This window comes from Pseudorasbora parva, chromosome 2, assembly GCF_024679245.1.
Source record: "Pseudorasbora parva isolate DD20220531a chromosome 2, ASM2467924v1, whole genome shotgun sequence".
NCBI lineage: Eukaryota > Metazoa > Chordata > Actinopteri > Cypriniformes > Gobionidae > Pseudorasbora > Pseudorasbora parva.
In genome coordinates, this window is record NC_090173.1 from 34,866,971 (window position 1) to 34,893,423 (window position 26,453).

The 26,453-nt window shown below is 40.7% G+C and overlaps 1 protein-coding gene across 4 annotated transcripts in view; it reads right to left on the reverse strand.

Moving 5' to 3' along the window:
- Window positions 1-1,264: 1,264 nt before the first annotated feature.
- tnrc6c1 (trinucleotide repeat containing adaptor 6C1) overlaps window positions 1,265-26,453 on the reverse strand; it is a 60,821-nt gene continuing 35,632 nt past the window's right edge. For 2 of the 4 annotated variants that reach the window (XM_067417835.1, XM_067417824.1), the window contains 18 exons: window positions 12,991-15,369; window positions 11,431-11,625; window positions 10,998-11,161; window positions 10,822-10,899; window positions 10,531-10,588; window positions 10,299-10,447; window positions 10,073-10,204; window positions 9,650-9,793; window positions 9,392-9,511; window positions 9,197-9,280; window positions 8,714-8,972; window positions 8,137-8,301; window positions 7,843-8,031; window positions 6,560-6,709; window positions 5,522-5,737; window positions 4,042-4,115; window positions 3,805-3,944; window positions 1,265-3,697 (listed from right to left, as the gene is read on the reverse strand). In XM_067417835.1, coding sequence (XP_067273936.1) covers window positions 3,319-3,697; window positions 3,805-3,944; window positions 4,042-4,115; window positions 5,522-5,737; window positions 6,560-6,709; window positions 7,843-8,031; window positions 8,137-8,301; window positions 8,714-8,972; window positions 9,197-9,280; window positions 9,392-9,511; window positions 9,650-9,793; window positions 10,073-10,204; window positions 10,299-10,447; window positions 10,531-10,588; window positions 10,822-10,899; window positions 10,998-11,161; window positions 11,431-11,625; window positions 12,991-15,369 — 5,075 coding nt within the window. In that variant the 3' untranslated portion in view covers window positions 1,265-3,318. Of the gene's footprint in view, window positions 3,698-3,804; window positions 3,945-4,041; window positions 4,116-5,521; window positions 5,738-6,559; window positions 6,710-7,842; window positions 8,032-8,136; window positions 8,302-8,713; window positions 8,973-9,196; window positions 9,281-9,391; window positions 9,512-9,649; window positions 9,794-10,072; window positions 10,205-10,298; window positions 10,448-10,530; window positions 10,589-10,821; window positions 10,900-10,997; window positions 11,162-11,430; window positions 11,626-12,990; window positions 15,370-16,633; window positions 16,879-26,453 lie in introns of those variants that run through there. The other 2 variants (XM_067417845.1, XM_067417830.1) reach the window with 2 other exon arrangements.

Sequence of the window (26,453 nt, forward strand, 5' to 3'; positions counted from 1 at the left end):
ATTTATTTGGTTTAAAATAGCAACATTTACATAATAATAGTGAGTAATATAAATTAATTCAACTAAGTAATTCAAAATGTCAAATGGACAAACATTATAAAATCTACTTAATTACTTCATAAGAGTAAATAATACAGATTTATAAAATTTTCACAATAGTTATGCTCCTTTTAAAATTAAATTTACTTGATTACTTTTAATAAATACAACATGCTAAGTTAAATATAATTAAGTAACATTTACTTAATGTCTTTGCAAATGTTACATTTATAGTTAAGTACATTTTACTTAATATTGGCAAGTAAGTTGTACTTGATATCGCAGCAGTAAATTTTACTTAGAAAAACTGAGTGCAAATTGTTACAAAGATTTTATCAAGTAAATCTTACAAGTTGTTTTTATCAGTGTAGGTAAAGTCTACGATCGAGAATAACTACATTAAGATCTAAAAAACAAAAGGGACTTCCTGCATATCCTTCTCCGAGTCCACTCGCCCACCCATTTAGCATCTTTAAAGCCACATCGGATAGCGTGGATTGTTACGATAAAACAGTTTGGAGTTCTCTGAGACTGCCCTGAGACTGCATGTACGTAATGTAAGAGATCATTCAGAGAGTAAACAGTGAGGGCCTGGTCATCAGTTCAAATGAAGCGGGCCGGTTTCTTTCTTTAGGCTACACCGTAAGGAAGCTGCCTTCTCACAATGAACTGGTAAGCTGAAGAGTGGGCTTGGAGAGAACTACAGATTGAAGCTGAAGGCCGTGAACTGCACCTCTCGGTCGGTCTTTGCATAGAAGTGGAGCGCAGAGTCTCCGTTATCGTTTGCTTTTATTACTGCGAGAAGAGGCGACCAGGTAAAGTAGTGTACTCTGTCTGCCCTTTGTCGTAAGCACCAGTGTGTGGCCTGGCAGGGCTCTGACGCCGAAGTGGAGGAAAGTGCAGAGGAGAGGCAGAAGACAAACTGGGCACCATCAACCTACTCTTCTCGTTACGCCGCTACATGCGCGGCCGAAAACAATCCATATTTCCGTATTTCAAAAGCCACGGCGACGTCAGCGGCCGCCGTTTACGCTGAGGTGTGCCTCTTAATCAGAGTGTTTTCTGCATATGCGCAGCAAGAGGGGCTGGTGAGAGCAGCTACCATAGAGACCACTGCATTGACACACACACACACACACACAGACCAAAAAACAAAAAAGCGCAAAATAACGATATAACATCGACAACAGCAACAACGATAACAACAGCAATGTTGACCAAAAAAAAAAAAAAACAACACTGGCAATTCCAGAAGGGAAATACCCAATTGATCATAAAAAGTACATGAAACGAACCTGTCCACTTCCAGCTAAAGTGATCTTTGCATGAGAGGGAGAGAGAGAGAGTCTATGAGAGTGAAGTTGAGACGAGGTCGAGTGCTGGCGCAGTAGTAGTACGTACTGATTGGCCAGGTCTGAAGGAGCCACTGCTCCGGCCCAGGCAGGTCTGTTCTGGCATCTGGTGCGCCGGCCTGGCACAGAAGGGTCAAAAGTCCGAGCGTGGGCACCTGAGGCGCCACAGCAGATAGGCACTCAATGGCCACACTTATCATACAGGTAGGCAGGGCCACCAGGGCAGGGGACCCCGCAGAATCCATTAGAAACATTACAACACGTCTAGCATCTCCAGACAAAAAGGCTAATGATTTTGGAGTACTGTAACAGTGATATTTACTTTGATATATATCATCTGAAAGAAAAAGAAAAGAAAAGAAAAACACGTGAACGCTTCAGTCTTGTGGTGTTTTTTTTTTCTTCCTCGTCAGACATCGCTTCGTTTTGCTACCATTTTCGAAATGTCTGATTTCAAAGTCGAAAAACTGTGGAAAGACGAAGACGAAGAAGAAATTAAACGGCAAAATCCGTTTAGAGTTCAAAAAGGAGCATGGAGAAGTTCGGTAGATTGCTTTTCATCGTTGCTTTTTGTCAGTTTCACACGTACATGTGTAATTTGTTGGCATTAAATTCAGAGCTTGACGCTCTTGCTAAGTGCTATAAAGAAACCACGCCTTCTTTGTTTCATACTTTTGTACCAAATACAACAACAATGAAAAAAAAATGCACTTTGTCTACTGGGTTACAAGAAACACCTCTTATTTGGTTTGAAGCCCCTGTTGCCCCTGTAGTCACACTTGTCCTTGAGTGTGTAGAGGAAGTGCTAGTGAATGTTTCATCACCATGGGCTTACACACTGACAGAGTCCTCTTCTGTTCAGTCCCACGCTTGGTGGATGGGGCTGGAGACGAGTCTTCAACGTCTCTCCCCACCCCACCCGGGTCACCGAATGAGCTCCGACCGCTTCGCCGGCAAAAAAAATGGACGGAAGAGTCTGTGGCATATATTGCACGTCAGACGAACGACAATGAGGACTTGTGTTTTTCGAGAGACCGAGGTCATTAAGGAAAATTAAAGAGAAAAGAAAGCAGTCCATCTGAAAAAGTGTTTCCTGTACAGTTTTTTTAGTGAGAAGTGGTTAATATATTCCTCAGCTGTCCACGTCCTCTCAGTTTAAGAATAAATGCCTCAAATGTGCAGAGGGGTCACATACATGTCCGTCCTTTTGAGCGTAATGAGAACAAGATGGCAACAGGAGGGAAACAGGGAGGACGAATACGCGTATGCTGCGGCTAAGATCGAATCCATGACAGTCCTGGCTCAGAAATGAGAAAATGTGCAATTCTCAAGATGTTTCTTCAGAGTATAAGTGGAGTGGGACTGATCAGCAGTTAAGGCTAAAGTTTAGTGCTGTTAATTAATCCAAACAATCCAACAGGACAACTGAAAATAAACAAAAAACTGTCCAAAACACAGAGTCGGGAGAGTTGTTTTGGAATGACGCATATTTCTTCAGGGAGAGGGCAATATGCTCTGATTGGGCTGACAGGATGTGCTCGTGCCAGAGGAATTAAAAAAATGGCAGCTTGTCTCATCGGTTTGTAGTAAAATACACTTTCACACTGGTATCAGTTAATAGAGAAAAGTTTCTGTAAAGGTTCACTTCTCTTTTAGTCACAATTCTTCAAAAGAAGTCTATCGAATACTGTAACCAAGCCTAATGATCAAAATAACACAGATGAAAAGATGCAAAACCAAACAAAACCAAAAAAATACAAAAAGAAGAGGACGAAGGTCAGCAGCCTCTATGCAAGTGTGACCTCAGCCTCCTGTCTCTTGGTTTTTCACAGTTCCACTGACGCTGATTATCGCCAAATGATTTGCTTGGTTTTTGCTCGTGAAGTTTCATATTTCGCTGCGGTAGGGAATTGAGCACTTGGCGCTCTCACATGGACTCTCCGCTCAGCAGGTCTCCAGGAAGCAGCGTATTGATTGGGGTGGGGCTGCCGACCACGCGACCGTCCTCTGTGCTGGGCGGTCCCCACAGGCTGGAGTACTGCGGTACACCCCCCCACAGCAGCTCGTTGCTTGCCTTACCGCCGGAGCCCGTCCCGCCTCCTCCTCCTCCTCCCAGACCGCTGCTGTTCCAGTGGCCGATGGGGTGTGTGGCCGCTGTCCCTCCGCCTCCCAGCCGAGTTTGATTGGTGCCGGGGTTGGCCTGCCAGCTGGTGGAGGACGTGAGGGACTGACCCTGTGCAAAGAAGCGGTTCACCTCCTCTTCTCCAGCAAACTCTGCCAGTATAGTGGTGTTTCCCAGAACACACCTGAAACACAAGTGTTTAGAGAAAGAGGAGAGAAGGTTGTGATAATATAGTTGTGATTGATTCCTCAAAAAAGCAAAAAAAAAGACAAAGGTTAAAGATTGATGTACATGTGAAGAGACTTCTGGGCTTTGGCAGCCTCCTCTCTAGAACTGTAGCGCACCACAGCATTGCCCTGCGTCAGGTTGAGATGGAATGTGATAAGCGGGCCGTGCTGCATGCAAAGTGTCCGCAGTGTTGAACCATCAATCTAAATGTCACATAACAGAAAGAACAGATTTTTAACACTGCAGACAATTAAGAAAGACACTATAAGTCAATGATCATAACAGCAGCTACAAGAATACCTGTGGTGTGAGGTTTCTCAAAACCAACCAGATAGTGCTTCTGCTGGAGCTGTCTGTACTCCATGTGGTACCTACTTAGAGAGAGAAAAGAAAAACCTTACATGTCCAACCTTTTTTATAGCAGTCCATTATTAAAACAATCACAACATAGTCCACGGCGTAAAGTATGTGTGCCATTCAAAAGTTTGGGACAATTAAACAAACTAATAAAAAAATAATTATAATAATGATATATATAAGTGACAGTAAAGATATTTATAATGTTACAAAATATTTCTACCTCAAATAAAACCAGTTTTTTTTAAACTTTATTATTAAAGAATCCTGAAAAAAGTATCACAATTTCCACGAAAAATGTGAACAGTTTTCAACGTTGAGGAGAATGTTATTTTAAACTGTAGTAATAGTCACATTAATCACAATATTACTGGTTTTAAAAGTATTTTGATCAAATAAATGCAGCCTTGGTGAGTAGAAGACACTTTTCAACAACAACAACAACAACAAAAAATATCAAACTGACCCCAAACTTTTTATGAAGTAGTGTAAAAGACCTTCATACGTGGAAGGTCACCTCTGCAAACATTTGCTTTTATTAAAAACATGTTCTTATAAAATATATTATTAGAAGTTTACCTCGGCAAGCAAATTTTGCTTTCATTAAAAGTGTATTCTTATAGATATTATTTCTATATTATTCCATTAATTTTATTTAGATTACTTTAGCCATCATCAAAAGTGCAATTTTTTTTTTATAACATTGTTAAATGTTTAGCAAATGTCAAAATGATATCCATTTTTCTTGTTGTATATTATAATGTGATGCCTAAATCCACTTGTACAATTGAAACAGATTGATTTGATTTCAGTTTTTAGGGTTTTCGTTTTCATTTTATTTAGGCAAAATAGTTTTGAGTTTAATATTGGCCATGAAACCTAAAAAAATGTGTAACACATTTTCTGTATTGACCAAAACTTTAATATCGGTTCATTCCTATTAGTCATGAGGCACAACCCCTGGTCAACCCTTCTCTTTCATTATATGGAAAGAAAGCGATGTGAACATTATGCTAAACATAATAGCACAAAAGCCATATGGGTTTAAAATAACATGAGGGTGAGTAACTGTACCTTTTTAACGGTTCTACATCACTTTTTTTCTACAACAAAAAAAGTACGGTACACAAATGCTTCAGTTAAAAGCCAAGGAAGTGTGATCAAGCAACAGCGTGAGAATGTTGACTAAAACACGAAATATGCGAGACCACAAAAAAAAAACGTTTGCTACACCACCGTGCTTGTTCCAATTCTCACCTCATCTGACCCCCAATGTTTTGACTAGCGTTCACACCCACATTAAACAGTCAACTGACAAAATTCAACTGCTGCTTCAATTCGCCCACACCTTTGCCTAAGAATAGATGCACTCCGCTTGGGAATAAACTGCACCTTTCGCACACGCACACGGACACACACACACCTGAAGAGTAGGAGCTGCTCCAGCCAGCCACAAGGCCCAGTGTGTTTCCGCCCCATGTGGATGACGGCTTGGGGTTGGTCAAGCCCGGAGGTGGCCGTGTGGGAGCTGTTGTGTTCCGGGGTCCTTGTGGGACTTTCCAAAGCTCGTGAGAGAGAGAAGGCTGGGTGTGTGAGATGGGCCCTGGGGACCAAGTGGACTTCATATCAGACAGCTTTCCTGTAGATGAATGTGTTAACAGGTCAGAAGAGGAAACAGGCAAAGTATGCTAACAGACTCTTATTTCCGGTTTCTAATTCTGTGCACCCCATATGTTGTGGTGAAGGGTGTTCTCACAGCAGTCATTTAGACACGCAAAGAGAAAAGAGTGGGTTCAGCACTATGTGCGACACACAAAAAAAGAGTGCCCTTGCCACTTCCACCTCACAAAATTCACAGATAGCCAGGAACCATGCTGCACAAAGGGACAGTGTGTGACTAACACCACTGAGGGGATATCTGTAGGCGGGACAGAGGGGGAATCTCTAAGGGGGAAAGGGCCATACTTAACTTGGATGCACTAGAGATATATAGGAATGCGGCCACCATTGCTAGGTTGAACAGTAAGCATTAAGAAAAGTGTGTGATGGGGAGGATTGAGGACAGGAAGGGGATTCTGGGAGTTGTACCTGTGCTGTCTGCCTCGGGGGAGGACAGACTGAAAGAACTAGTGACAGGCCAATCGCTGGAGGGAGGCAGAGCCTCACCCTGAGAGGAAGTTGGGGTGGAACCTACAATGTGTTCCGATTCGAAGCAGGCAAGAATTCAAAGTGGAAATCAGAAAAAAAATGCACGTGAAAAAGAAAAAGAAACCTAAGTGATTGCTTTATGTGAAAAAAGTAATTCTAAACAAAACAATACTGAAATATGTAATACCTTTTATTCAGAATATATTAAAGTATTTAACTAGAGATAGCATGATGGGATTTGTTTAGGCTTTGTGCTAACGGTGTCATCTGAAAGATAATTTCTTTGAAAAGAAAAAGTGATTGGTCCTCTTACCTCCACTTCGGTCTCTTAGTAGGTAGCGATTAACATCCTGAATGTTGGTGTTGATGGTGGGCCCACTGGGAACACTCCCTGGGGTCACATTGGGGTCAGTCTCAGGGTCAATATTCTGCAGTCCTTTCCAGGGCACTCCTGGACAAAACTCTGAGGGATTTCATACAAATCAGATCATGCATGACACATTGTCTGATACCTTTAGTCAGACAGTATGTTTGGACACGCTTAAAAATGTGTGATTATCTTTACATTATATAAAAATGATCCAATCCTGTGGTTACTAAAATGACCTGACATTAGACATGTGCTGGTATAGGATAACACGGTACATCACAATAATCGAAATGCATGATATTGTTATCGTGGGCATTTCAAAATACTGTGAATAATTATTTATTACAAATGACCAATATTATTTATTTACCCATCAACTGTTTAAAAAAGTACAACACCGCTGTATGCAACGTCAAAAAGGCCAATGAGTCAAAAAGGCAAATGAGCAGCGCATGGCTGAACAAGTGAAGGAGACATGCTGAATAAAAGTATTAAAACGTTTTTCTTTAAAGTATTTCAATGTTTCAAACAGCCCTTCAGATTTGTGCATTCACAATGGTGTTCACCACAGCACCGGATACTTTATACTTAAAGACTAAAGGGTATTTATTTTTAAACTTAAAGTTTAAAATTTAGGCCTAATGGACCTGCGCTAACATTAACTAACAGTTGTCTTTTTTAACAAACATAAACAAAAAATAACAACTTGTGTAACCACTCTAGCTATTGCTCATTATTAATGTTAATGTATTATTAACTAACATTATCTAATGAGATGTTATTTTAAAGTGTTACCTATTGTTATTTATGTTTAGCTTTTCATCAACCCCAGGGTTTTGTGAACCCCAGTTTGGGAAACTTAGATCTAATCAATGGCATTTAATAAAAAAGAAATATAGCATAAAAATAAAGTTAAATTTGGTAAGTTACAAATGATAAAATAATAGATGTACTGCTCCAAAAAAATTAAGTATTTAAATATTTAATGGTTGTCACCTGTGTTTATTCTGCTAGACACCTAGGCAAACTTAAATGTCAGTTGAAATATTCATGTATTTTTTTGCAGATGTTACTTGATGTGGTATTTTTAAATCCAGTGTAATGAAATTCAGTTAATTTAAGCATGATCTAAATGTTCAAAAGTATCCAAATAATTTTGAACCCTTTCAGTGCTTTCATAATCCTACAACTAGTCCAAAGAGATTTTAAAGATGCCAGTCGGTCACCTGGAGGCCAGTTGACATTGGTCCCGTTGGAGATCTTGTCATTGGTGTTCTTTCCCTGGCCCCAGCTATCATGAGGTGCCAGAGGGCTGGCAGGAGACTCGGAGCTGGGAATCAGATTGTAGGGACTGTAGGAGTCATCCAGCTGTGGCTTGCTAGGTGGACCCAAACTGGGGCCTGCAGAGATGGCACCTGTATAACAGAGGTGGGTATGAAATATCATCAGTAAGTATCAGGCCTGATATGAATAACTATGCCACATTTTAAAGTACTGATAATTGTAATAGTGATGCATACCATGCTTGCTGTAGTTGGGCTCCATCGGAGAGGAGTTGCCAGATAGGTTCTCCATGGAGTTAGGGTGTGTCCACTGTGACAGGCGCGACTGAGGCTGAGGAGAGTCTTTCATGGACAGGCCACCCACCTCCATGCAGTTTACATTCATGTTGTGGTTCAATCCAGCTACAGAGAAGCACATATGCAAGGATCAGCGGAGGTGAATTTAAAAGAAATTTGGATTTTAAGAGAAAAAAAGGTAATGAAAATGTATGACCCAAAAATATGACTGAATAAGAGTTTATTTTTATTTTTATAAATCATTGTGATTCAGACCTAGTCGCCAATTAATCATTCAGGTCAATTTGTGAACCTATTTGACTGACTCATTGCAAAGAATTGATTAAAAAGAGAAGAAGAAGATTTGCTCACAAGTTGAGTTTTAAATATATATATTCCCATGACTTTTTCAGGATTTAAAAAATTCCATGGCAATTCCAAGATTTCTAGGACTGTGGGAACAGTGCAAAGAAGAACACATGGCTCTTTACTAGTCTAAACAGAAAGAATACAATAACAGACAGTGTTGGAAACTCACAAATAGGGTAGGGTGAGAAGGAGTTTGGAGAAGACTGTGGCTCTTTGGTCTGAAGGTCGGAAACAGAGAGGCTGGAGACCTGGGGATGGGATTGAAATGTGTCCAGAGCTGATTTGCCTGCGCTGGGATGCAGGCCCGGGTGTGAGGGGGGTGGCTGCTGCTGCTGCTGCTGCTGTTGTTGTTTCATCAGCAGAGCCTGAGCCAGCTGCCGCTGGTGCTGCTGGATCTGTTGCTGCATGTTATTGATTGTACGTGCAACCTGCAAGAGGACATGCTGGTGAACACAGAGTACACGGAACTTGCCAGCTTTAAAGAAGATATAAACAAATCAGTATTAAGAAAAGGGTTGGGAATCGGAAATTCATTCAAAATGTTTTCTATGCTAAATTGGAATTTTTAAAATTCAAACAATAGCCAACCCTAATTGAGAATCATGAGATTTTAATGCTATCATGATGACATTAGTTGGGAGGAACTGCTCACTTGCTGCTCTTGCTGTCGGATGGGGCCAGAAACACTGCGCTGTGCCTGCAACATCTGCTGCTGAATTTGTAAACGCTGGTACGCCTGCAAAATCATAGAGACAAATTTACATTAGGACGAGACAGGAGTGAAATTTAAGATTACATGCTGACAAATAAAAATGTATTCTTTAAATGATGTCAAATTGGCACTTACCAGTTGCAGCTGATAAAGTTGGTTCAACAGGGTCATATGCTGAGGGTTTATTGGTGAGGTTAAAAGTGCAGGGTTGAGACCAATGTTTTTTGCTGCAAACTGTAAAAGCTGTGCTTGAACCTGTCAGTGAAAAAAGAGTCAGAGTTCAGCATGATTTCATCACTCCCACACAATGCTCAAGTGGTGAAAAAATATGTCTCCAAATGAAGTCAGTTTCACAGTAAGGTGCTAAACCACTTTGTCCATGTCCGTGCATACCTGAGGGCTGAGAAACTGAGGCACTTGAGCGCGTAGACTAGGCTGGGACGAGTTGAGAGGTGGCACTGACGGCTGGGGAGGAGGCTGCTGCTGCAGGGCCCGGGCTTGTGCTGCTCCGCTACTACCAAACACTCCGCTCTGCATCTACACAAACACATGCCATCATACTTCTGGTTTAACATGGGCAATTTATTATCAATATCTATACAGCAAGATGGACGATGATGAATATAATGCTGAAAAACAGTGACCCCAACAAGTATCTAGGCAATTATAAAATTAATATTTGTTTGTATGACAGTCACTGTATTATATCAAACTAATATAGACGTAAAACACAAGTCCAATATACATAAACAAAACACAGAAGATATGGTTTAATATTGAAGAAGAAAATATATATATAGATCCTCATAGACCCACCTGTCTGTTGTTCAAGTTTTGCATTGCAACTCCAAGGCTCTGGCCAGGGAGTGCAGCACTACCCAATGGGAGCTTCAGGCTCGGAGAAGGCATAAACGGTGAGGTTTGGGCATCATCTGCTAGCCCAGCATCCTAAGGGGTTGAAAAAAAATCCACCACAAAGTAAAGTCTTAGTCTAGAGTGAATAAAAAGTACATGCTCTATTTAAAATGTAAGATTTATAAACCTTGTCCAAGAAGGGGGGGCGATCTGAAGAGGATTCTTTGGAGATGACTGAAGGCCTGCAGCCCATTGGTTTACTGACTAGGCCATTGTTGTAGTCAGAGATTCCCATCCCCCGTTTATCTAGTTCGGTCTTCTTCTCTAAAAGAGCGCCTACAACACAACTAATATTTAAATACAATACTCTAGCAAAGAAACGCTAAAGGATTTGAAAATTTAGGAGTCATAACACCTACTCATGGCCTGATCCAAGTTCATGTTGTTGCTCTTGAGAGCCTCTTCTGCAGGGTCTCTCTGCAAAGGCAAACACAAACACACAGTATTATTAAAACAAATATTCTGTATAGTATATACTGTCAGTATATTACATAGTATATAGTTCAGTCTGGTATATAATAATAGTCTAGTTATTTTGTAACTAGACAAGACATTTATGCATGCAATAATATAAAATTAGCCAGTGAGTATCACAAAAATCTACCCCAGGCATAACAGTTGGGATATTAACAAAGATAAGCAGCACTTACAGGGAAGCCCATGTCAGTCAGCTGCTTGATGAGACGATTCATTATCCAGGTATCATCCGGTTTGTTTGGGACTTTTCCCTTTAATGCCAGAAAACCAGAGACAGATGAGCTCAATCCACAGAATGTATTGTACATGTACATACATCACCTTCATTAAACTTGTGTAGCTTTTTTACCTTTGGTGGACCCTTTTTGGGTGGGTTTCCCCAGGAGCTGCAGGAGGAGTTGCTCTCCTGAGATGCAGTGCTGTTCCACATGTCACCATCATCCTGCTCCCACTGCCCTGCAGACAGGCCCATGTCCTCACCACCTCCCCAGCCATCTTGCATAGATTTGGGAGCTGGAGGAAGAAAAATAATGATTATTATTATCATTACTGAAATAGCAAATTATACAATCCTGCAATTGATTATATACAACAACAGGGGGCCCTGTTGTTATACATTTCAAAGCTCTGATAACTAGCACCTGACCAACATCGATTTCCAATGCTGTTCATTTGCAATTGTTTAATTGCACAATTTCTTTCTTCTTTTTTTTAATCACACAAAATCATTTAAAGCCCTAAAAACATTTTTATTTAAATAAACGTAAATTAATAAAACTAACCAGGTTTGCAGGGGGCAGATCCAGAGGGTCCATTGCCACGACCATACACCTCAGAGCCATTATCACCCCAGCTGCTACAGCTACCTTGGGGTTTGCCCCATGCTGAAGTGCCATTGTCCACACTTGCTGCAGGGGTGGCTGGTTCACCCCATGAGGGCTCAGGTTTTGTATGGACATTTGTCATCTCACCCCATCCTGCAGAGAGATATTGCAAACTTCAGGACAAGTGCACTTTATGTTATCACTGCATAATACACCATGTACTAAAAGCTTTTAAGGCTGGCACCATGCAGTATATACTGTTGGGTTCAAAAGATCTTCTTTTTTGCATTTTTCCTCTCTAAAAATTGGTATTACCAGCATAACATTTGGAGTACAAAGTTGAATTAAAAAATATTTAAAATTAAAGTTAGACTCCTCTGTCTTAAAATGGAATAAACTGCCATAATATTAAATGTCTTTAGTTCTTGGCACAGGAGAGAACTAAGGATGCCATGTTAAATACAGTTTTGGCAGAGGGAGTGCAAAGCTACACACAAACAGCAGAGGGCATCAGGTCTGTTCCAAGCATCCTGCTGAGGAATAGTGATACTCCCCACAGATGGTGGCCCAACTCTAATTACACACTTCCTCCTGGCTCAAACACTATGCTGAACTACACTCATAGACTAAATGTAAACACTATTTTGTTAGCATGAACAGTTACTCAGACTTTTGTTTCTTGACTTTCCTTATAATCAAAAATATTGTGATACATTTTAAAGGGTTACTTCAGCGATTAACATATGGCTTTGTAACAGTAGAAACCCTGGAGTATATTCGAATGATGAAAAATTACTCCGGTGAGGCAAATATCGTCAATTTGCGTCATCGGTAAAATGCTTGGCCAGACGCTAAAGACTACAGCCAGCAGAGGGAGCTATTTCCAATTTTTCAACTCGCACATCGGGGATGGGGTCGCACTCACAGCTCAGCTCGCAGCTGCTGGCATTCAGTGAGTATTTTATCTTCTCAAGTTATTTCCTATGAAAGTTAATCTTCCAAAGGAATGAACTGAAAACGCGCCAGACTGAACACGTGCTGAGAACTACTGCCGCGAGCGTGGACGCGTTTACCTCAGCTCTCAGAGCTCATTCAGCTCATCACGATGCGTGTAAAACTCCTGCAGCATTTGTGACACTTCCTCAGTGGCTAAATCACAATATATTAAACAGACACATTCAGTTTTTAATTGTAGTGCCTGTTCTCTAACTGAACTGATTTTATGAAGATGAAACCGGTGTTGGGAAAGTAAAAGTGATTCAGTAGCGGTGGCTTTGGGAGTGGCCTTGCAGGGCAGCGAAGCATTCTGGGAATTGTCGTCTTTCATCCCCATGAGACAAAAACACATTTTCTGTCTTTTCTCAGTCTAGAAAGAACCAAATTCAAAAATAATTTCATATTTCTACTACATTAATGACCCAGTTTAAATACAGATTCATCTTCTCAGCGCTGAAGTACACCTTTAACTAGTTAAAGGTCATTGACAAAAATGTTACAGTAAAAAGTATTGTTTCTTACCTGGATTCACGAGGGTTGTTCTATTGTGAGGTGGTCCCGTTTGATGTGGGCCAGCATTATCAGGGGAAATGTTATTATTGTTCGAGTTTGGCCCTCCGTGGCTGTGAGCCTGCATGGGAGGCTGGTTATGGTGGGGATGATGATGATGGTTGTTGGGTACATTGTTGGAATTGCCAGGTCCTGGTTTGCCTTGCATCCCAGGGTTATTCCTGTCCCAGAGATTGACTGTCTTGTTGTAATTGTTTGGGTCACCCCAAGCTGAGGTGCCATCATCGATCTCCATCTTTCGGCGAATAGAAGGGGGAGAGGGTTCCTCCCATCCAGTGGGCTCTCCAGTATGGTCAGGTTTAACACCTCCACCATTTCCTCCACCCCATCCAGAGCCACTCTGCTTTACAGAGCTAGGACCACCCCAAGAACCCATGCTTCCACTGCCACTATTGCCATTGGTGCCCTCCTGAGGTTTGTTATTCCATCCTTGTGGTGGCGCACTGGGACGTTGTGCATCTCCCCAGCTTCCCCCTACTCCAGGTGCAGGCTTTCCCCATCCCCTGGAGCCCTCGTTCCAGCTGGTACCCTCTCCACCCCAGGTAGAGCTGGAGGGACCATTTTTCTTTCCATCTGCAGGTTCACCCCATTCTCCTCCAGACCCACTTTCTCCACCAGGTCCATTGCCCCATCCGTGAGATGGTTTGTGCCCTTCAGCCCAGCCCTGTGGTTTGGCTTTAACATGACTATCTTCCCAGGTAGGAGACTTTTCCTCTGAACCCCAAGTTTGACCACTTTTCTGTAGGTTGCCACCTGGGCCTCCGGCTGGGGTACTGCTCCAATTTCCAGGTCCACTGGAAGGTTTCTTGTTGCTGGTTTGATCAGCCCAACCAGAGCTAGCCTGGGGTGATGGGATGGCCGTACCCCATCCAGGTGCAACTCCAGTACTAGGGCAGGGGCCCTCATTCTTGCCTCCAGAGTCAGGTCTGGATGTAGTGCCAGAATTTGGGTTGGCACTGCTAGAAATTGGTGTTGGTCCTAGATTGGCTGAATTAGAGGATGAGCCCCAGGCTTCAGTTCCACTGTCATTCTTGCGGTTGGAGCGTGCAGCTTCTTCGGTCTCCCAAGCTGTGTGCTGCCGCACTGGTGTTTGTCCCCAGCCTGTGTTGCACAGAACACGAGGGTCCATATCCTGGGCTGGCAGAATAGGGGGATCCTCATCTCTTGATAAGCGATCCCTCCTGCGAGGACGGCATTCCATGCTGTCACTGCTTCCCTCACTAGCTGCAGCATTGGTCCCACGGACCCAAGAATTTTGCTGCTGCTCTTGGGTGGGAGAGCTTGAAGAATCCCATCCTTTGGCCTCACTGTTGGAATGCTTACCCCAGTCCCCAGTTGAGGCAGCTTGTCCCCAGCCAGAAGTGCCCGAAGACCCTCCTTTTCCCCAGCTGTTACCCGAGTCCCAACCAGAGTCTTTTGAGCCACTACCAGACTTGGCATCTCCATTACCCCAAACAGGTTCCTCGTCTCCATTGACTTGTGAGGCTCCTCCTGGTGTTTGAACAAAGGAGCCCATGCCTGTAGGGCCAACCCCCCAGTTAGGCAGGCTGTGGCCTGGGCTTCTGGGCTCCTGCTTAGTGTGATTTGGTCCATCAGTGTTAAGGTTCTGAGGTTCGGAGCTGAAAGACACATTCGTGGATGGGGTGGAGTGTGGCTCTGAGGAGTCACTGGGCACAATGCTACCCCATGTGGTGCTGCCATTGCCACTGCCACCATTACCTGCAGAATTTCCATTGGCACCACCCATACTGCCACTGCTAGAGCCCTGGATGGGCAAAGAGCCCGGTGGACTACAGAGATTAGAAGGAGGAGGGTTGCTTCCTCCAGAGCTGCCGCCGCCCATGCCGGTCCCTTCATGTCCCAGAACTGGCCAGGCAGAGGGGTTAGCATTGGGGTTTAAGTTCAAGTTAAAGTTGGAGCCCCAACCCCTGGCTCCCACTGATGTGCTGGAGACTTCATTCTTCCCTTCTCCTCCACTGGCAGGAGAAGGGCCAGAGCCCCAGCCTCTGCTGGCCCCACCCTGACTAGAGAGTAGACCTCCTGAGTGGCTGGCATTGGCTTTGCTGGGGTGATTGGTGGAGAAATGGCCTTGCTGGCCAGCTCCTGTGGCCATGCTCATGCTGCTGATGTCACTGATACTTTCAGTGTCCAAGGGGCATCCTGCAGGGGCGTGGCTTTCTTTGCATGAAATGGAAGGCCACGCCTCCGTATCGTGCTCGTTGATAATCAGTGGATCCCAGCCGCTGCAGCTGTTGGTAGAGGCTGTAGTGGCACTGCGATTGAGGGATATATTCTCATACTGGGCTGCCAGGCCACTCTGTGGGTGCAGCTCTACAAAAAAGATTTGGAGAGAAAGAAAGAGAAACTATTGAAATGCTGTGCCAGTTGTATAAATTAATTGCATTCCATTATGAGATTATCACAAGGCAGCTTACTTTTCTTTATGGACTACGTTATTATAAAATGCATTATATGAATAAATGCAGAGCAATATAACATTAAATTATAATTAGAATAAAATTATAATTATAATTAAATGACATAATTATAATATTATAATTAAAAATGTATATTTGAAAAAAATATATAAAAACACTTTCTATAGAAATAAAAAGTTCTCAGAGGATAAAACATTTACATAAAAAAATACTTCAAATCATTCCTCTAAATTACCATTTTCCACATGAGATCTGCTTAGACTGATTAAAAAAAAGAAAGGTGTTCTTGTCCTTTAAGACAAATTGGGTTTTACATCAACATGATAGACATTGTTATAACATAAAAATTCACTGGTAACATCGGTGCATGTGCTGGTTCAAATGTATGTGCTAGCCTGGAGTCATTATTTTTCATTGCTGTCACCACAAAGCCTTGGTTCTACCAACCACAACCATCTCCCTCTGCTGGACTGACAGATTACAACCACAGACTTTGCTTTCAAAGATGCTCATTCTAAATCTGATTTGACACATTGATAACAACATTGAAAGCAGTGCAAATGCCCACATATGGATACTAGGATCCTGTTGTGTTAATTAGTTGGCAAATGCTGTCCAGCCTCCTGGCACTCGCTCAACTCTGTTGTTGTTTTTGTGTGGCTTTGCATGCGCATGCACAGCTCAGTCTGTGTCAGATCTGAGCAAAGCAGCAGCGTTTATGCACACCAAGCTTTCTGTCACCAACCACACAAAAAACACTTTCAACTAAAGATAAAAAAGAGGGGGTGTATAAAAGAGAATATTCAACAAAAAACACTGTCCTTCTGAACAGTCACTGCGTAGTAAAGGACGCCATTTTATCAAATCTGAACTGAAGCCAAAAAAGCTTAGAGCTGCCATCAACATCTTACAGTGTCTCGCCAAAGAAAGCTTATCAGATGAGCGCGACAAACCTCTGCCCTGCATTAATCTCTAACAAGCAATGCAATAGATTTAGGGATTTGCGTTTTATTTGCAGTTATTTGAATGGTATGCTTCCAAATCAAACAGCAGCAGTACAGCAGAGAGTAAAGCAAAAGGAAAAGCCTGTTATCAGCGCGTGGAGGATTGTAGTATGAGGTTGGAGGGGGTGGGGTCGCAGAGAAGTGGAAAAGTACCTGAAGAGAGATGTCGCCCGACCATCCTGAGAGAAACGCTAGGCTGCGCGCAGAGCACTGGCCATCCCTGTTACAATATGTCTGCTGCTCGCGATGCTTCTGAGGCTCATATTTGAAATGCTGCCAAGGAGCTGCAGCTCAGTACACGAGCGACCGCCCCGTTCGTCCCACACGGCTTCGGCAGGATCCGATCTCTTTTCCCTTACCCGGGCTTTATTTATATCTACCTCTATTCCTGATTCAGAGAGGAGACTCTCTCGTGAGGGAGGGAGGGGAAAGGGGTTGCATGGGAGTTGAAGGTTAAAGCCAAGAGCATTCCGCTGTGCCATTACAAGGGAGGAAAAACAAAACAAAACAAAAAAAAGAGATTCCTTTTCTTGTGCACCCCTCTCTTCTTTCATGCTTTCAAACTGTCAGAAAACATTTAGCCGAGACCATTCAGACTGCAATTAGCACCGCTGCTCACAATAGAGCTAGCTGAATAGATGCACAAAAGCAAGCCAGCCTCAAGAGCATAGGCTGCACTGCAAGGACTGCAAACATACACGCACAGCTCCCAGTCATAAGCGCTGATATTTAGTACACGGTCTTCTGAATATTAAAAGTACAGTGGGTGTGTTAAGTTGAGGCTCTGCATAGTAGAGGTGCGGTCCCAAGTTTAGAGGAAAACAACACTTCAATGGCTGAATGGGAAACAGGATAAACACACCAAATGAGGCTCACATGTAGGTGGGCAGGTGGCCAAGGGCTAAATGTCTGTGCAGAGTGTGCCCGCGCTTTAATGATGCAGAGGAGACAGAAAGACGACAGGAAAGCGTGCATGCTGGGAGGAAAGAAGAGATGGCTCCAGTACAGAAGAGACAGAAATACCGAAAATGAGATGAACACGTACAAAAGCACACTAGCTCTTGGCATCAAGGAGGGCATTGTTTACAAATGATCCCAGCGCCTCCCATTTACACAAAACACCAAAGTCCTATGAGAACAGACTCTTATTATACTCCAACTCAGTGTCAGCTTTTTCCAGCCAAATATGCAATGATGTAATCAAAGCTTCATTATTGATTATTCTCTATTCTGCAAATGACCCTTTTATGAAAAACCTCAAACAAGTAAATCTAAATGTTAGCTTTGGTTTTTACTACCTAAATAGTTATGTGTATTTTTTGTTTTTTTTTGTGTCTTTCTGAAGTAACTATTACAGTAAGAGTGCCAGAGTACTATCCAGGAAAAACGATGCAGCTGATGCACCATCCCATGTTGGTGACAAACTAGTTTCGGACAAATACTAGACAGATTTTTACCCATTGAATATTGAGCACTACACACACCCTTTTAACACAGCAGACCTTGCACATTTTCTGAACTCTACTTTCTATATAAATTCTATTTTATATAATAATTCTATATAATATTACTTAGCAACATCGAAGAACATTTGAAGGTGTAGTATTTTTGCAGCAAAATATCCCAAAACCACTAGGCCAGTGATATACATGCTGTTTAGTTGAATTTACAATATGTTTCCATCTATTTGTAAATTGTGAGAAAATTGCTATTTTAACCAAGGAGCCAGGACGCCGGAGGGAATCGCCTGTCAATTGCGTCATATCTGCGTTACCCTCGGTTTCCGGTTTTATTTTACAGAAATGCTTTACTTTTAGCAGTGTGAACACGTGTCATAGCAGCCGCTGAGCGAACGCAGAGTAACGTCATAACATCATTTTAAACACATTTAAATGTATCTAATATGATAAACAGCTGCGTCACCATATACTCACGACAAGATATACGCCCGTGACTGTGTCCCGTAGTAATACAATTCCTGTTGCCTGCAAGGCTTGTGTTTGAGTAACAATCTTTCCAGCAGCCTTGCTCCGCTCCACAACACCCGGTCCTGCTTTATACTACAATAACGTTATTAAACGCATCCATGAACATGATTTCTGTCAGATTCATATTTTCCACCGGCTGTGAGGTGAAGACCACATGTCCCAAGATTCTGAGCTCAAACTTGGCATCATCAAACTAGACCTTTGTTTTGAAAAGGCGCCCTCTAGCGGACGGAAAAGTTACATAGTGTAGCTTTAAAAAAAAAAAAAAAGAGAAAAAAAGGTGTGTAGCTGTGTCATTTGTTGTTATGATTAAAGGAATCCCATTGTTTTTTTTTAATATTTTGTGAAAAATATATTTTCCTCAGACTGAAATTAAGATTCCAAATAACAATTAGCATTGTTAACCTTAAATTAAACAAACTTTTAACTAAACTAAACACATCAGGAGTGTAAATGTGTATTTTACCTTAAAGTAAATAACCTATCTATATTCATACCATGCTAAAAATGGTATCTGCACTATAATTAAATTGTCTATATAAAAATGCACTAAATGTGTTTAAAGCAGTGTTGTTTTAGTATTTTTATATATAATAGTTTTGTATTACTTTTTGAGCTAGCTTTTTCATTTTAGTTACATTTTTAGTAACCATGTTATTTGCTTGCCCCTTTTTTAAATGCTTTTTAAAATATTTCTATAATTCTCTTCTTATTTAAATATCAAGTCTCAGGACCTCTGTATTCTATTCCTTCCCCCTGCAAATCCAGTGTGAATGGAAGCATATGCATCTGTACAACTTTTGCCCTGTGTTTGTATGCATTCATGTACAAATCAATAGCAGCGATACTGTGGGGCAAAGAACAGGGGGCTGTCATTTGCAAAGATGGTGGGAGAGAGGAAGGAGGGGCCAGCATGCATGAGGGTCTTATGCAACAACCATCCGTTTTTATGTACTATACCACACTCCCGCTCTTCCACAGCAGGATGCGACATCAGGAACAGGCAGACACTAGGAGACCACCAGCATCGGGCAGCAGGGGGCGACTAGAACAGATGTAGCATATGCATGATAATAAGAACTGAACCAACTAATCAAGACCAGGTAATAAAACAGTATAAACCGAGCAAGTTATTGTTATATAGATTGCTGACAAATCCGATTATCTTGATCTCAACTGTATGTGCATATTTGTTTTTTTTTTGTTTTTTTGTATTGTAAATAAAAGAAAGGGAAAGCTAGCTGTATTGGCTTGAAGCAAATTAGTCTACCAACATATTTTGTCAAATTTATTATTTAGCTTTTAGCTCATTCATTTCAGCAAGAAGATTCCCTCATTATCATTCCCTAAGCCTTCTCAGCCTGGTCAACTTCCCTTCCTGGTCACAACAATGTTAACGTTGGTGGGATGCATGCAAGTTGTATGGGCGTGACACGAAAAAAAAGAGAGAGAGAAAGTTTGTGTGGCTGGGATCAGTGCCAACACTTAGGTCTGTTTGGTGGTTGGGCGAAAAGAACACAGGACTCACTGAGGCAAACTGGCCCATAATGAGCTGATAATTCTTCTGCAACAGCAGGCCTGTAAGTTGAAATGCACTCCACAGAGCAGCCGGCCACACTGTGAAACATAAACCTCAAATCTACATACAGAAACAAATACACTAGGGCTTAAAAGCAAAGTGTGTAATGCATGTGCAACAGCAAATGCTACTGCTAAATTACTCATTCACACCATTATAAGCTGTATATCTAATCACACTATTACAGGCGTAATTGTAACACATGGAAAGGGAGCATCATGACATATTAAAGTAAAAATGTATTGATCTCCATAGTTTCTGAGGATAGAAGGCAAAGATTTTCTGTCCCTAAGGCTGTTTTACATTAGACATGTGACGACTGTAAGAAAGACAGGAGGGCTAAAAGAGCTAAAAGAGACAAGCTAAATGAATACAGCCTCTGTGCTGATGCGGCTTCTGGCTTAAAGCAAAGCTGTGGGCCATTCGGCTGCATTCCAGTGGCTTCCTGTAAAAACACACACATACAAAAAGCTAGGAGCTCTTATTACTTGCTAGGCTCCCACTGTTCGTTAAGTAACATTTAGCAGAACCACAGCTCAGTGCATGTGTCGGCTCAAAACATACACAAAAGCAAACTCATCAAGTGGAGAGAGACAGAAGAAAGCAGCAAAAGAAGTGCAAGTGTTGGTAGGTTTTTTTTTTTAAATCACCACAATGCATTCTGGGACTGACACTCACAGGCGAAACACATTTTGACAAATGCTCCAGTGTTTTTTTTGTGTTTACCCTCTGGAGTAGGGCTGTCCTCGATTAAAGATTTTTCTAGCTGACTAGTAGTCATTCATTTAAGCTAATAGTCAACTAATCATGTTTATATTAATAAGCCATAAATCATTATAGTGAGCCTTTAATTACCTCTATACACGGAAATGGCATAACAGGTAAAGTGAATAACACTGATTATCTCTCCATCACGGCACCTTTAGTGGGTGGGAGATTTCAGGCAGTAAGTGAAAATGTTGTCCTCAAAGTAGATGTGTAGAAGCAGGAAAAATTGGCAAGTGTAAGGATTTGACCAAGTTTGACAGAAGCCAAATTATGATGCCTAGACGACTGGGTCAGAGCATCTCCAAAACTGCAGCTCTATGGGGTGTTCCCAGTCTGCAGTGGTCAGTATCTATCAAAAGGGGTCCAAAAAAGAAACAGTGGTGAGCCAGGGTCATGGCTCATTGATGCACATGGGGAGTGAAGGCTGACCCGTGTGGTCCGATCAAACAGATGAGCTACTGTAGCTCAAATTGCTCAAGAAGTTAATGCTGGTTCTGATAGAAAGGTGTCAGAATACACAGTGCATCACAGTTTGTTGTTTGGTGTAGTTAATAGTTCAAATGGTTTGAGGAGCACAACAACAAGAGTTTGAGGTCTTGACTTGGCCTCAAATTTCCCCAGATCTCAATCTAATTGAGCTTCTTTGGGATGTGCTAAACAAACATGTCTGATCCATGGAGGCTCCACCTCACAACTTACAGGGCTTAAAGGATCTGCTGCTAACATCTTGGTGCCAGATACCACAGCACATATTTAGGGGTCAAGTGGAGTCCATGCCATGATGGGTCAGGGCTGTTTTGGCAGCAAAAGGGGGACCAACACAATATTAGGAAGTTATAACATCAAAGTTATGCCTGATCAGTGTATAATCCACTGTAATCAGTGCTCAAAAGCATGCATAAAGCTTGCCACAGTGCATGGGCAAATGTAAAGATTATGAGTGTCGTGAAAAAACAGAACGAGACTGTCTAAGCATTTGATTCAATATTGATCGTGTTTTCTGATGCAGAGATTAAGTCAACAATGCTGGCTCATCATCTCCACAGTGGACGGGCTTATATGCATGTTATTACATAATCTGATAATATTTGTTTTCCGCTTGAATTGGTTGAAATCCCTTAAGAATTCAAGCTTTTTATATATATGTATTTTTCATGAGAGTGAGGCAAGCTTCCACTGAGTTTCGGTTCATTTTTGTTACATGCTTAAAGGGATTGTTCACCCAAAAATGAAAATTCTGTCATTTACTCGCCCTCAAGTTGTTCCAAACCTATATGAGTTTCTTTGTTCTGCTGAACACAAAAGAAGATATTTTGAAAAATGTTTAACCAAGCAGATAGAGCAACATTGGCTACCATAGTAGGGAAAAAATACTATGGTAGTAAAATACACTGAAAATAATGACTTTGTATAATAATGACATAAATAATGACTACATTAATTCATGTAATTTATACATTGTAAAATCAAGGTTAAGTTGGAACTATATATCTTATGTAAAATTTACACAAATTATTCTTATAAATTAACTGAAAGAATACATTTTATAATATATTTACAAATACTATTTAATGTTTTATAGCCACAGCACATTCACCAAAAAATATTAAGTACATTTTAATCTGAGAAGCAAAGTGCATTTGAAATGTGCGTACAGTATTTTTTTTTTTACAAAAAGATCCCACTTGTTCAGAGATGGTCATTTTGGGATGTTGCTTTTATGTGGCTGACTTATTCTCAGTAAGTTTTGACTTTTAACTGAACGTGAGTTTTAATCACAATAACGGTTGCTAAAGCTACATAAACTCTTATTGAGAATTAATAGAGTATTTTTATGTCACCATTATGGTGATCAGTGTTTTCTTTAGTTGGGCAGTTTGATGACTTTTTAATGTTAGTGTTTCTCTGCCTGCTGAATCTGGGTTTGCTATGGGAAGAAAAGCAGAGAAAACGCGATCAGAAGCTGTCGGCTGCTTGATGATCAGAATATGATCATTGTGTAATGGCTTAATTCACCAGTCTTGTGACTGAGTATGAGCAATATACTATTAACTTTGTTTGATTCTAGAAAAGATCCAGCACGGTTTTAACCAGAAAAGTTGAATAAGTTTTATAACAGACTGTACACTAAGCACTTTGAACTCCTGCAAGCTTTTCTCACACACAGATATCAAGATTCAGCCAATGAATCTCAACAATTCATTCTGGGTCATCCATGGCTCCCAGAATGCATTGTGGCATGAAGCATGTCACCTTTTAAAATTAAATTTACTTGATTACTTTTAATAAATACAACCTGCTAAGTTAAATATAATTAAGTAACAATAACTTAATGTCTTTGCAAATGTTACATTTATAGTTAAGTACATTTTACTTGATACTGGGCAAGTAATGTATGCTTGATATCACAGCAGTAAAATTTACTAAGAAAAATTGAGTGCAAATTAGTAATTTACTTGTGTATTTTACATATAAAATAAGTGGTTCTAGTAAGTAAATATTACTTAGAAATAGCCTGAGTAAAAATTACAAGCACTTTCTGTGTGGAAAAAGTTGCCTAGCTTTTTTAAGTAAATGACACTCCAAATTTTTTTCAGTGTATGGTTGCTCTTTCTGCTTGTTATAAACATTCTTAAAAATATCTCCTTTTGTGTTCAGCAGAACAAAGAAACTCATACAGGTTTGGAACAACAAATTAATAAATGATGACAATTTTCATTTTTGGGTGAACAATCCCTGTGTAACAAAAAAACAACATTTTGTTGTTATTGTTAGTTTACAGAAATAAAAGTAGACCCTTTGCAGTTTGCATTACTCTTATGTGTATGACTAAAAATGTCAGAGTATTTTAAGTTAAATGCAAGTGATCACAAGTTTCAAGCGATAAGCCATATTCGAGATTGATGAATGATAGGCTAATGTTTGGATTTCCTGCTGTTAACGAATTGTCCATAACAACTTGTGTGATTTCGATTACTTTCTATAAGTTTTTTTTTTCTCTGCAACTAACGGACTAATACAATTTTGTTCCACCAAGCTTCTAGTCGACTAATGATAAGTAAACTATTAGGGGCTAGAGCAGTGGTCTTCACTATTTTTTTCATGAGAGCCGCACTGATAGCGCAAAATCAATAGGAGAGCCACTTTTATTGCAAAGCAGGGGCGTTTCTAGGATTTTCGTTTTAGGGGAGCTTAGCCCCCAGTGAGGGTAGGCTATGGAAAAAATAGTAACATAGTGTAGTGTCCAAATTGCACCATTAACTAGTAGCTTACAAACATGCATACCCAAACGATATTGGCTGTTTATTACTTATAAAGCAAATATTACCCCCTTACTGCATGCTCATACTTTAAATGTAATATTTGTATCCAATAGTGTTTATAATTACAGAGATTCAAAATGTTAGGGGGGTTCGGGGGGCATGCTCCCCCGAGAAAATTTTGATTTCTATGATCTACATATGTGCATTTTAAGATGTTCTGAAGGCCAAAAAATTAGATAACAATAGCACTTAAAATGTCTAATCTGATGAAAATGGCTTTGTTAATATTTCTTGTTCGTTAATTAGGCCTACATTATGAATCACATCGTAAATTGTGAAATTAGAGTAGACAAAAATTTATTAATTTGCCTGAATATTTTTGTGAAAATAAAACTTGGCCGCAAAAAGAAAATTGAAGATACAATACAAGAGAAAAATAAATGACAGATGTCTTAACTTTCATTTTTACAAAAAGTGCATATATCTACTACAGAGGCTCAGATGTACACGCACACACACCTCTGCTTCTGACGTGCGCTCTGCTCCGCGCCGCTGCGTATTGAAGAACACGCAGACTAAAAAAGACGGGACGAAGCCGAAGCCTCCCGCCATCCAAAAAAGCAGGATTACATTAATGCTGGGATGAGCGGAAGCATGCATGCATTTCCTTGACTTTCTTCATGTTGTATTTGTAGCTTGTCGTTGCAATCCTTGTGAGGCATGCAAGATGTCCATTGGTGAGGCGGTTTCTCTGTTAGAATCGTCCTAATTTAGCGTCATGGAATGTATTTGGCATGCATATGGTAAACAGTTTTTCGCCTGCATATGATACGCGTATTATACGCACACCCCCATCAAAGAGCATGTCATATACACGCCATAAAGTGCGTATCATATGCACGGCAAAACTCGTATACATTCCACGAGATTGCACACTCGTACTATTGATACGCATTCACATGTGATATAATGCGAGCCGCAAATTAAAGCTTGGCGAGCCGCGCAATGAGTAACACTGGGCTAGAGCGCTACACCGCTGCACTTCCTCCAAGAATGACGTCACTAGAACCGTTTGTTGGCTAACCCTCCACCCACAAGAAAACGCAAAATAGGGGGCGTGGTCTTGTTACTCTCCCAAGTGGAGAAGAGCGTGCATTCAGCGCTTGCATCTCCCCGTTATGGTAAGAGGCGTGACCTTTCTGGGCAAAGTGCGCTAAGCTGCTGTCCAATCACAACACGGGAAGCGCTGGCCTAATCAGAACTCGTTCCGTGTTTCTGAAGGAGGGACTTCATAGGAAATCATCAGGCCGTTTTAGGACAGAGGAAACAGCGCTGTAAGTCAATAAGTCAATTGCGTGAAAAATACTGTGTTTTTTTACACGCGAAGCATGAACTCATGTTATATTGTACACTGTAAACATAATCAAACCAAAGCTTCAAAAACACGCGAAGAACGGGACCTTTAAATGCTCAATTAATGTAGGGCTGCAGCTATTGATTCTTTTTGTAATCAATTAATCTACCACTTAATCGATCGATTAATCGATTAATGGGATAATAATTACTTTTTCTTTATTAAAGAGCAATAAGAGACAATAAGACTGGTATCTTAAAATTAACATCTAATTTGCTTTCTTTTTAGAAAAATTAAGTTTTATTGCTGAAATTGCATACATTAATAACTGTGAAACTAAACAATTTTAATGCATACAATTGCCATATTATATTAAATAAAAATCTATTTCAAATTACTTTAAAAAGGTAAACATAGTTCAATCTAAAACTAAACCTACAACCAATAAATCTAAATAGTAGTAATATAAATAACAATAATGCCAATATAAGTAATATAAATATTCTATAAATTCTATATAATATAAATATTCTATAAATAATATAAATAACTAAAAATTGTATTTATGTTGTGCAACTTAACTTTCATGTTTCAGCTTCAGCTCAGGCATGACATAAGCATTTACTGTCTTATTTACTCCTTTACTGAAGCAAAACATATTGGACAGGTTAACTTGGAACAAGAGATGCGCGGATCAGCTCTATCGTCACCGAATCAGCTGTTAGAAACAAACCATCCACCCGCACCCGGCAGTCACAACTTCAAATCCTCCGTGTTAAGCGCGATGCTATCGTCACATATTAGCTACACTGAAGTAGGTTGCTAAACAAAACAAAAAAAAACTTATTTGGTAAAATAACATTTACATAAACCAGGGTCGACAACCTATACATCACACGGAGGAATAACCGCTAGAACGTAATCAAACGCGAGATATGTTTAATTCAGATAAAGTACATCACACATGCTGATCTTTTGAGCTAATCATTCATCATTGTAACACAGCTTGTTTTAAGTTAGT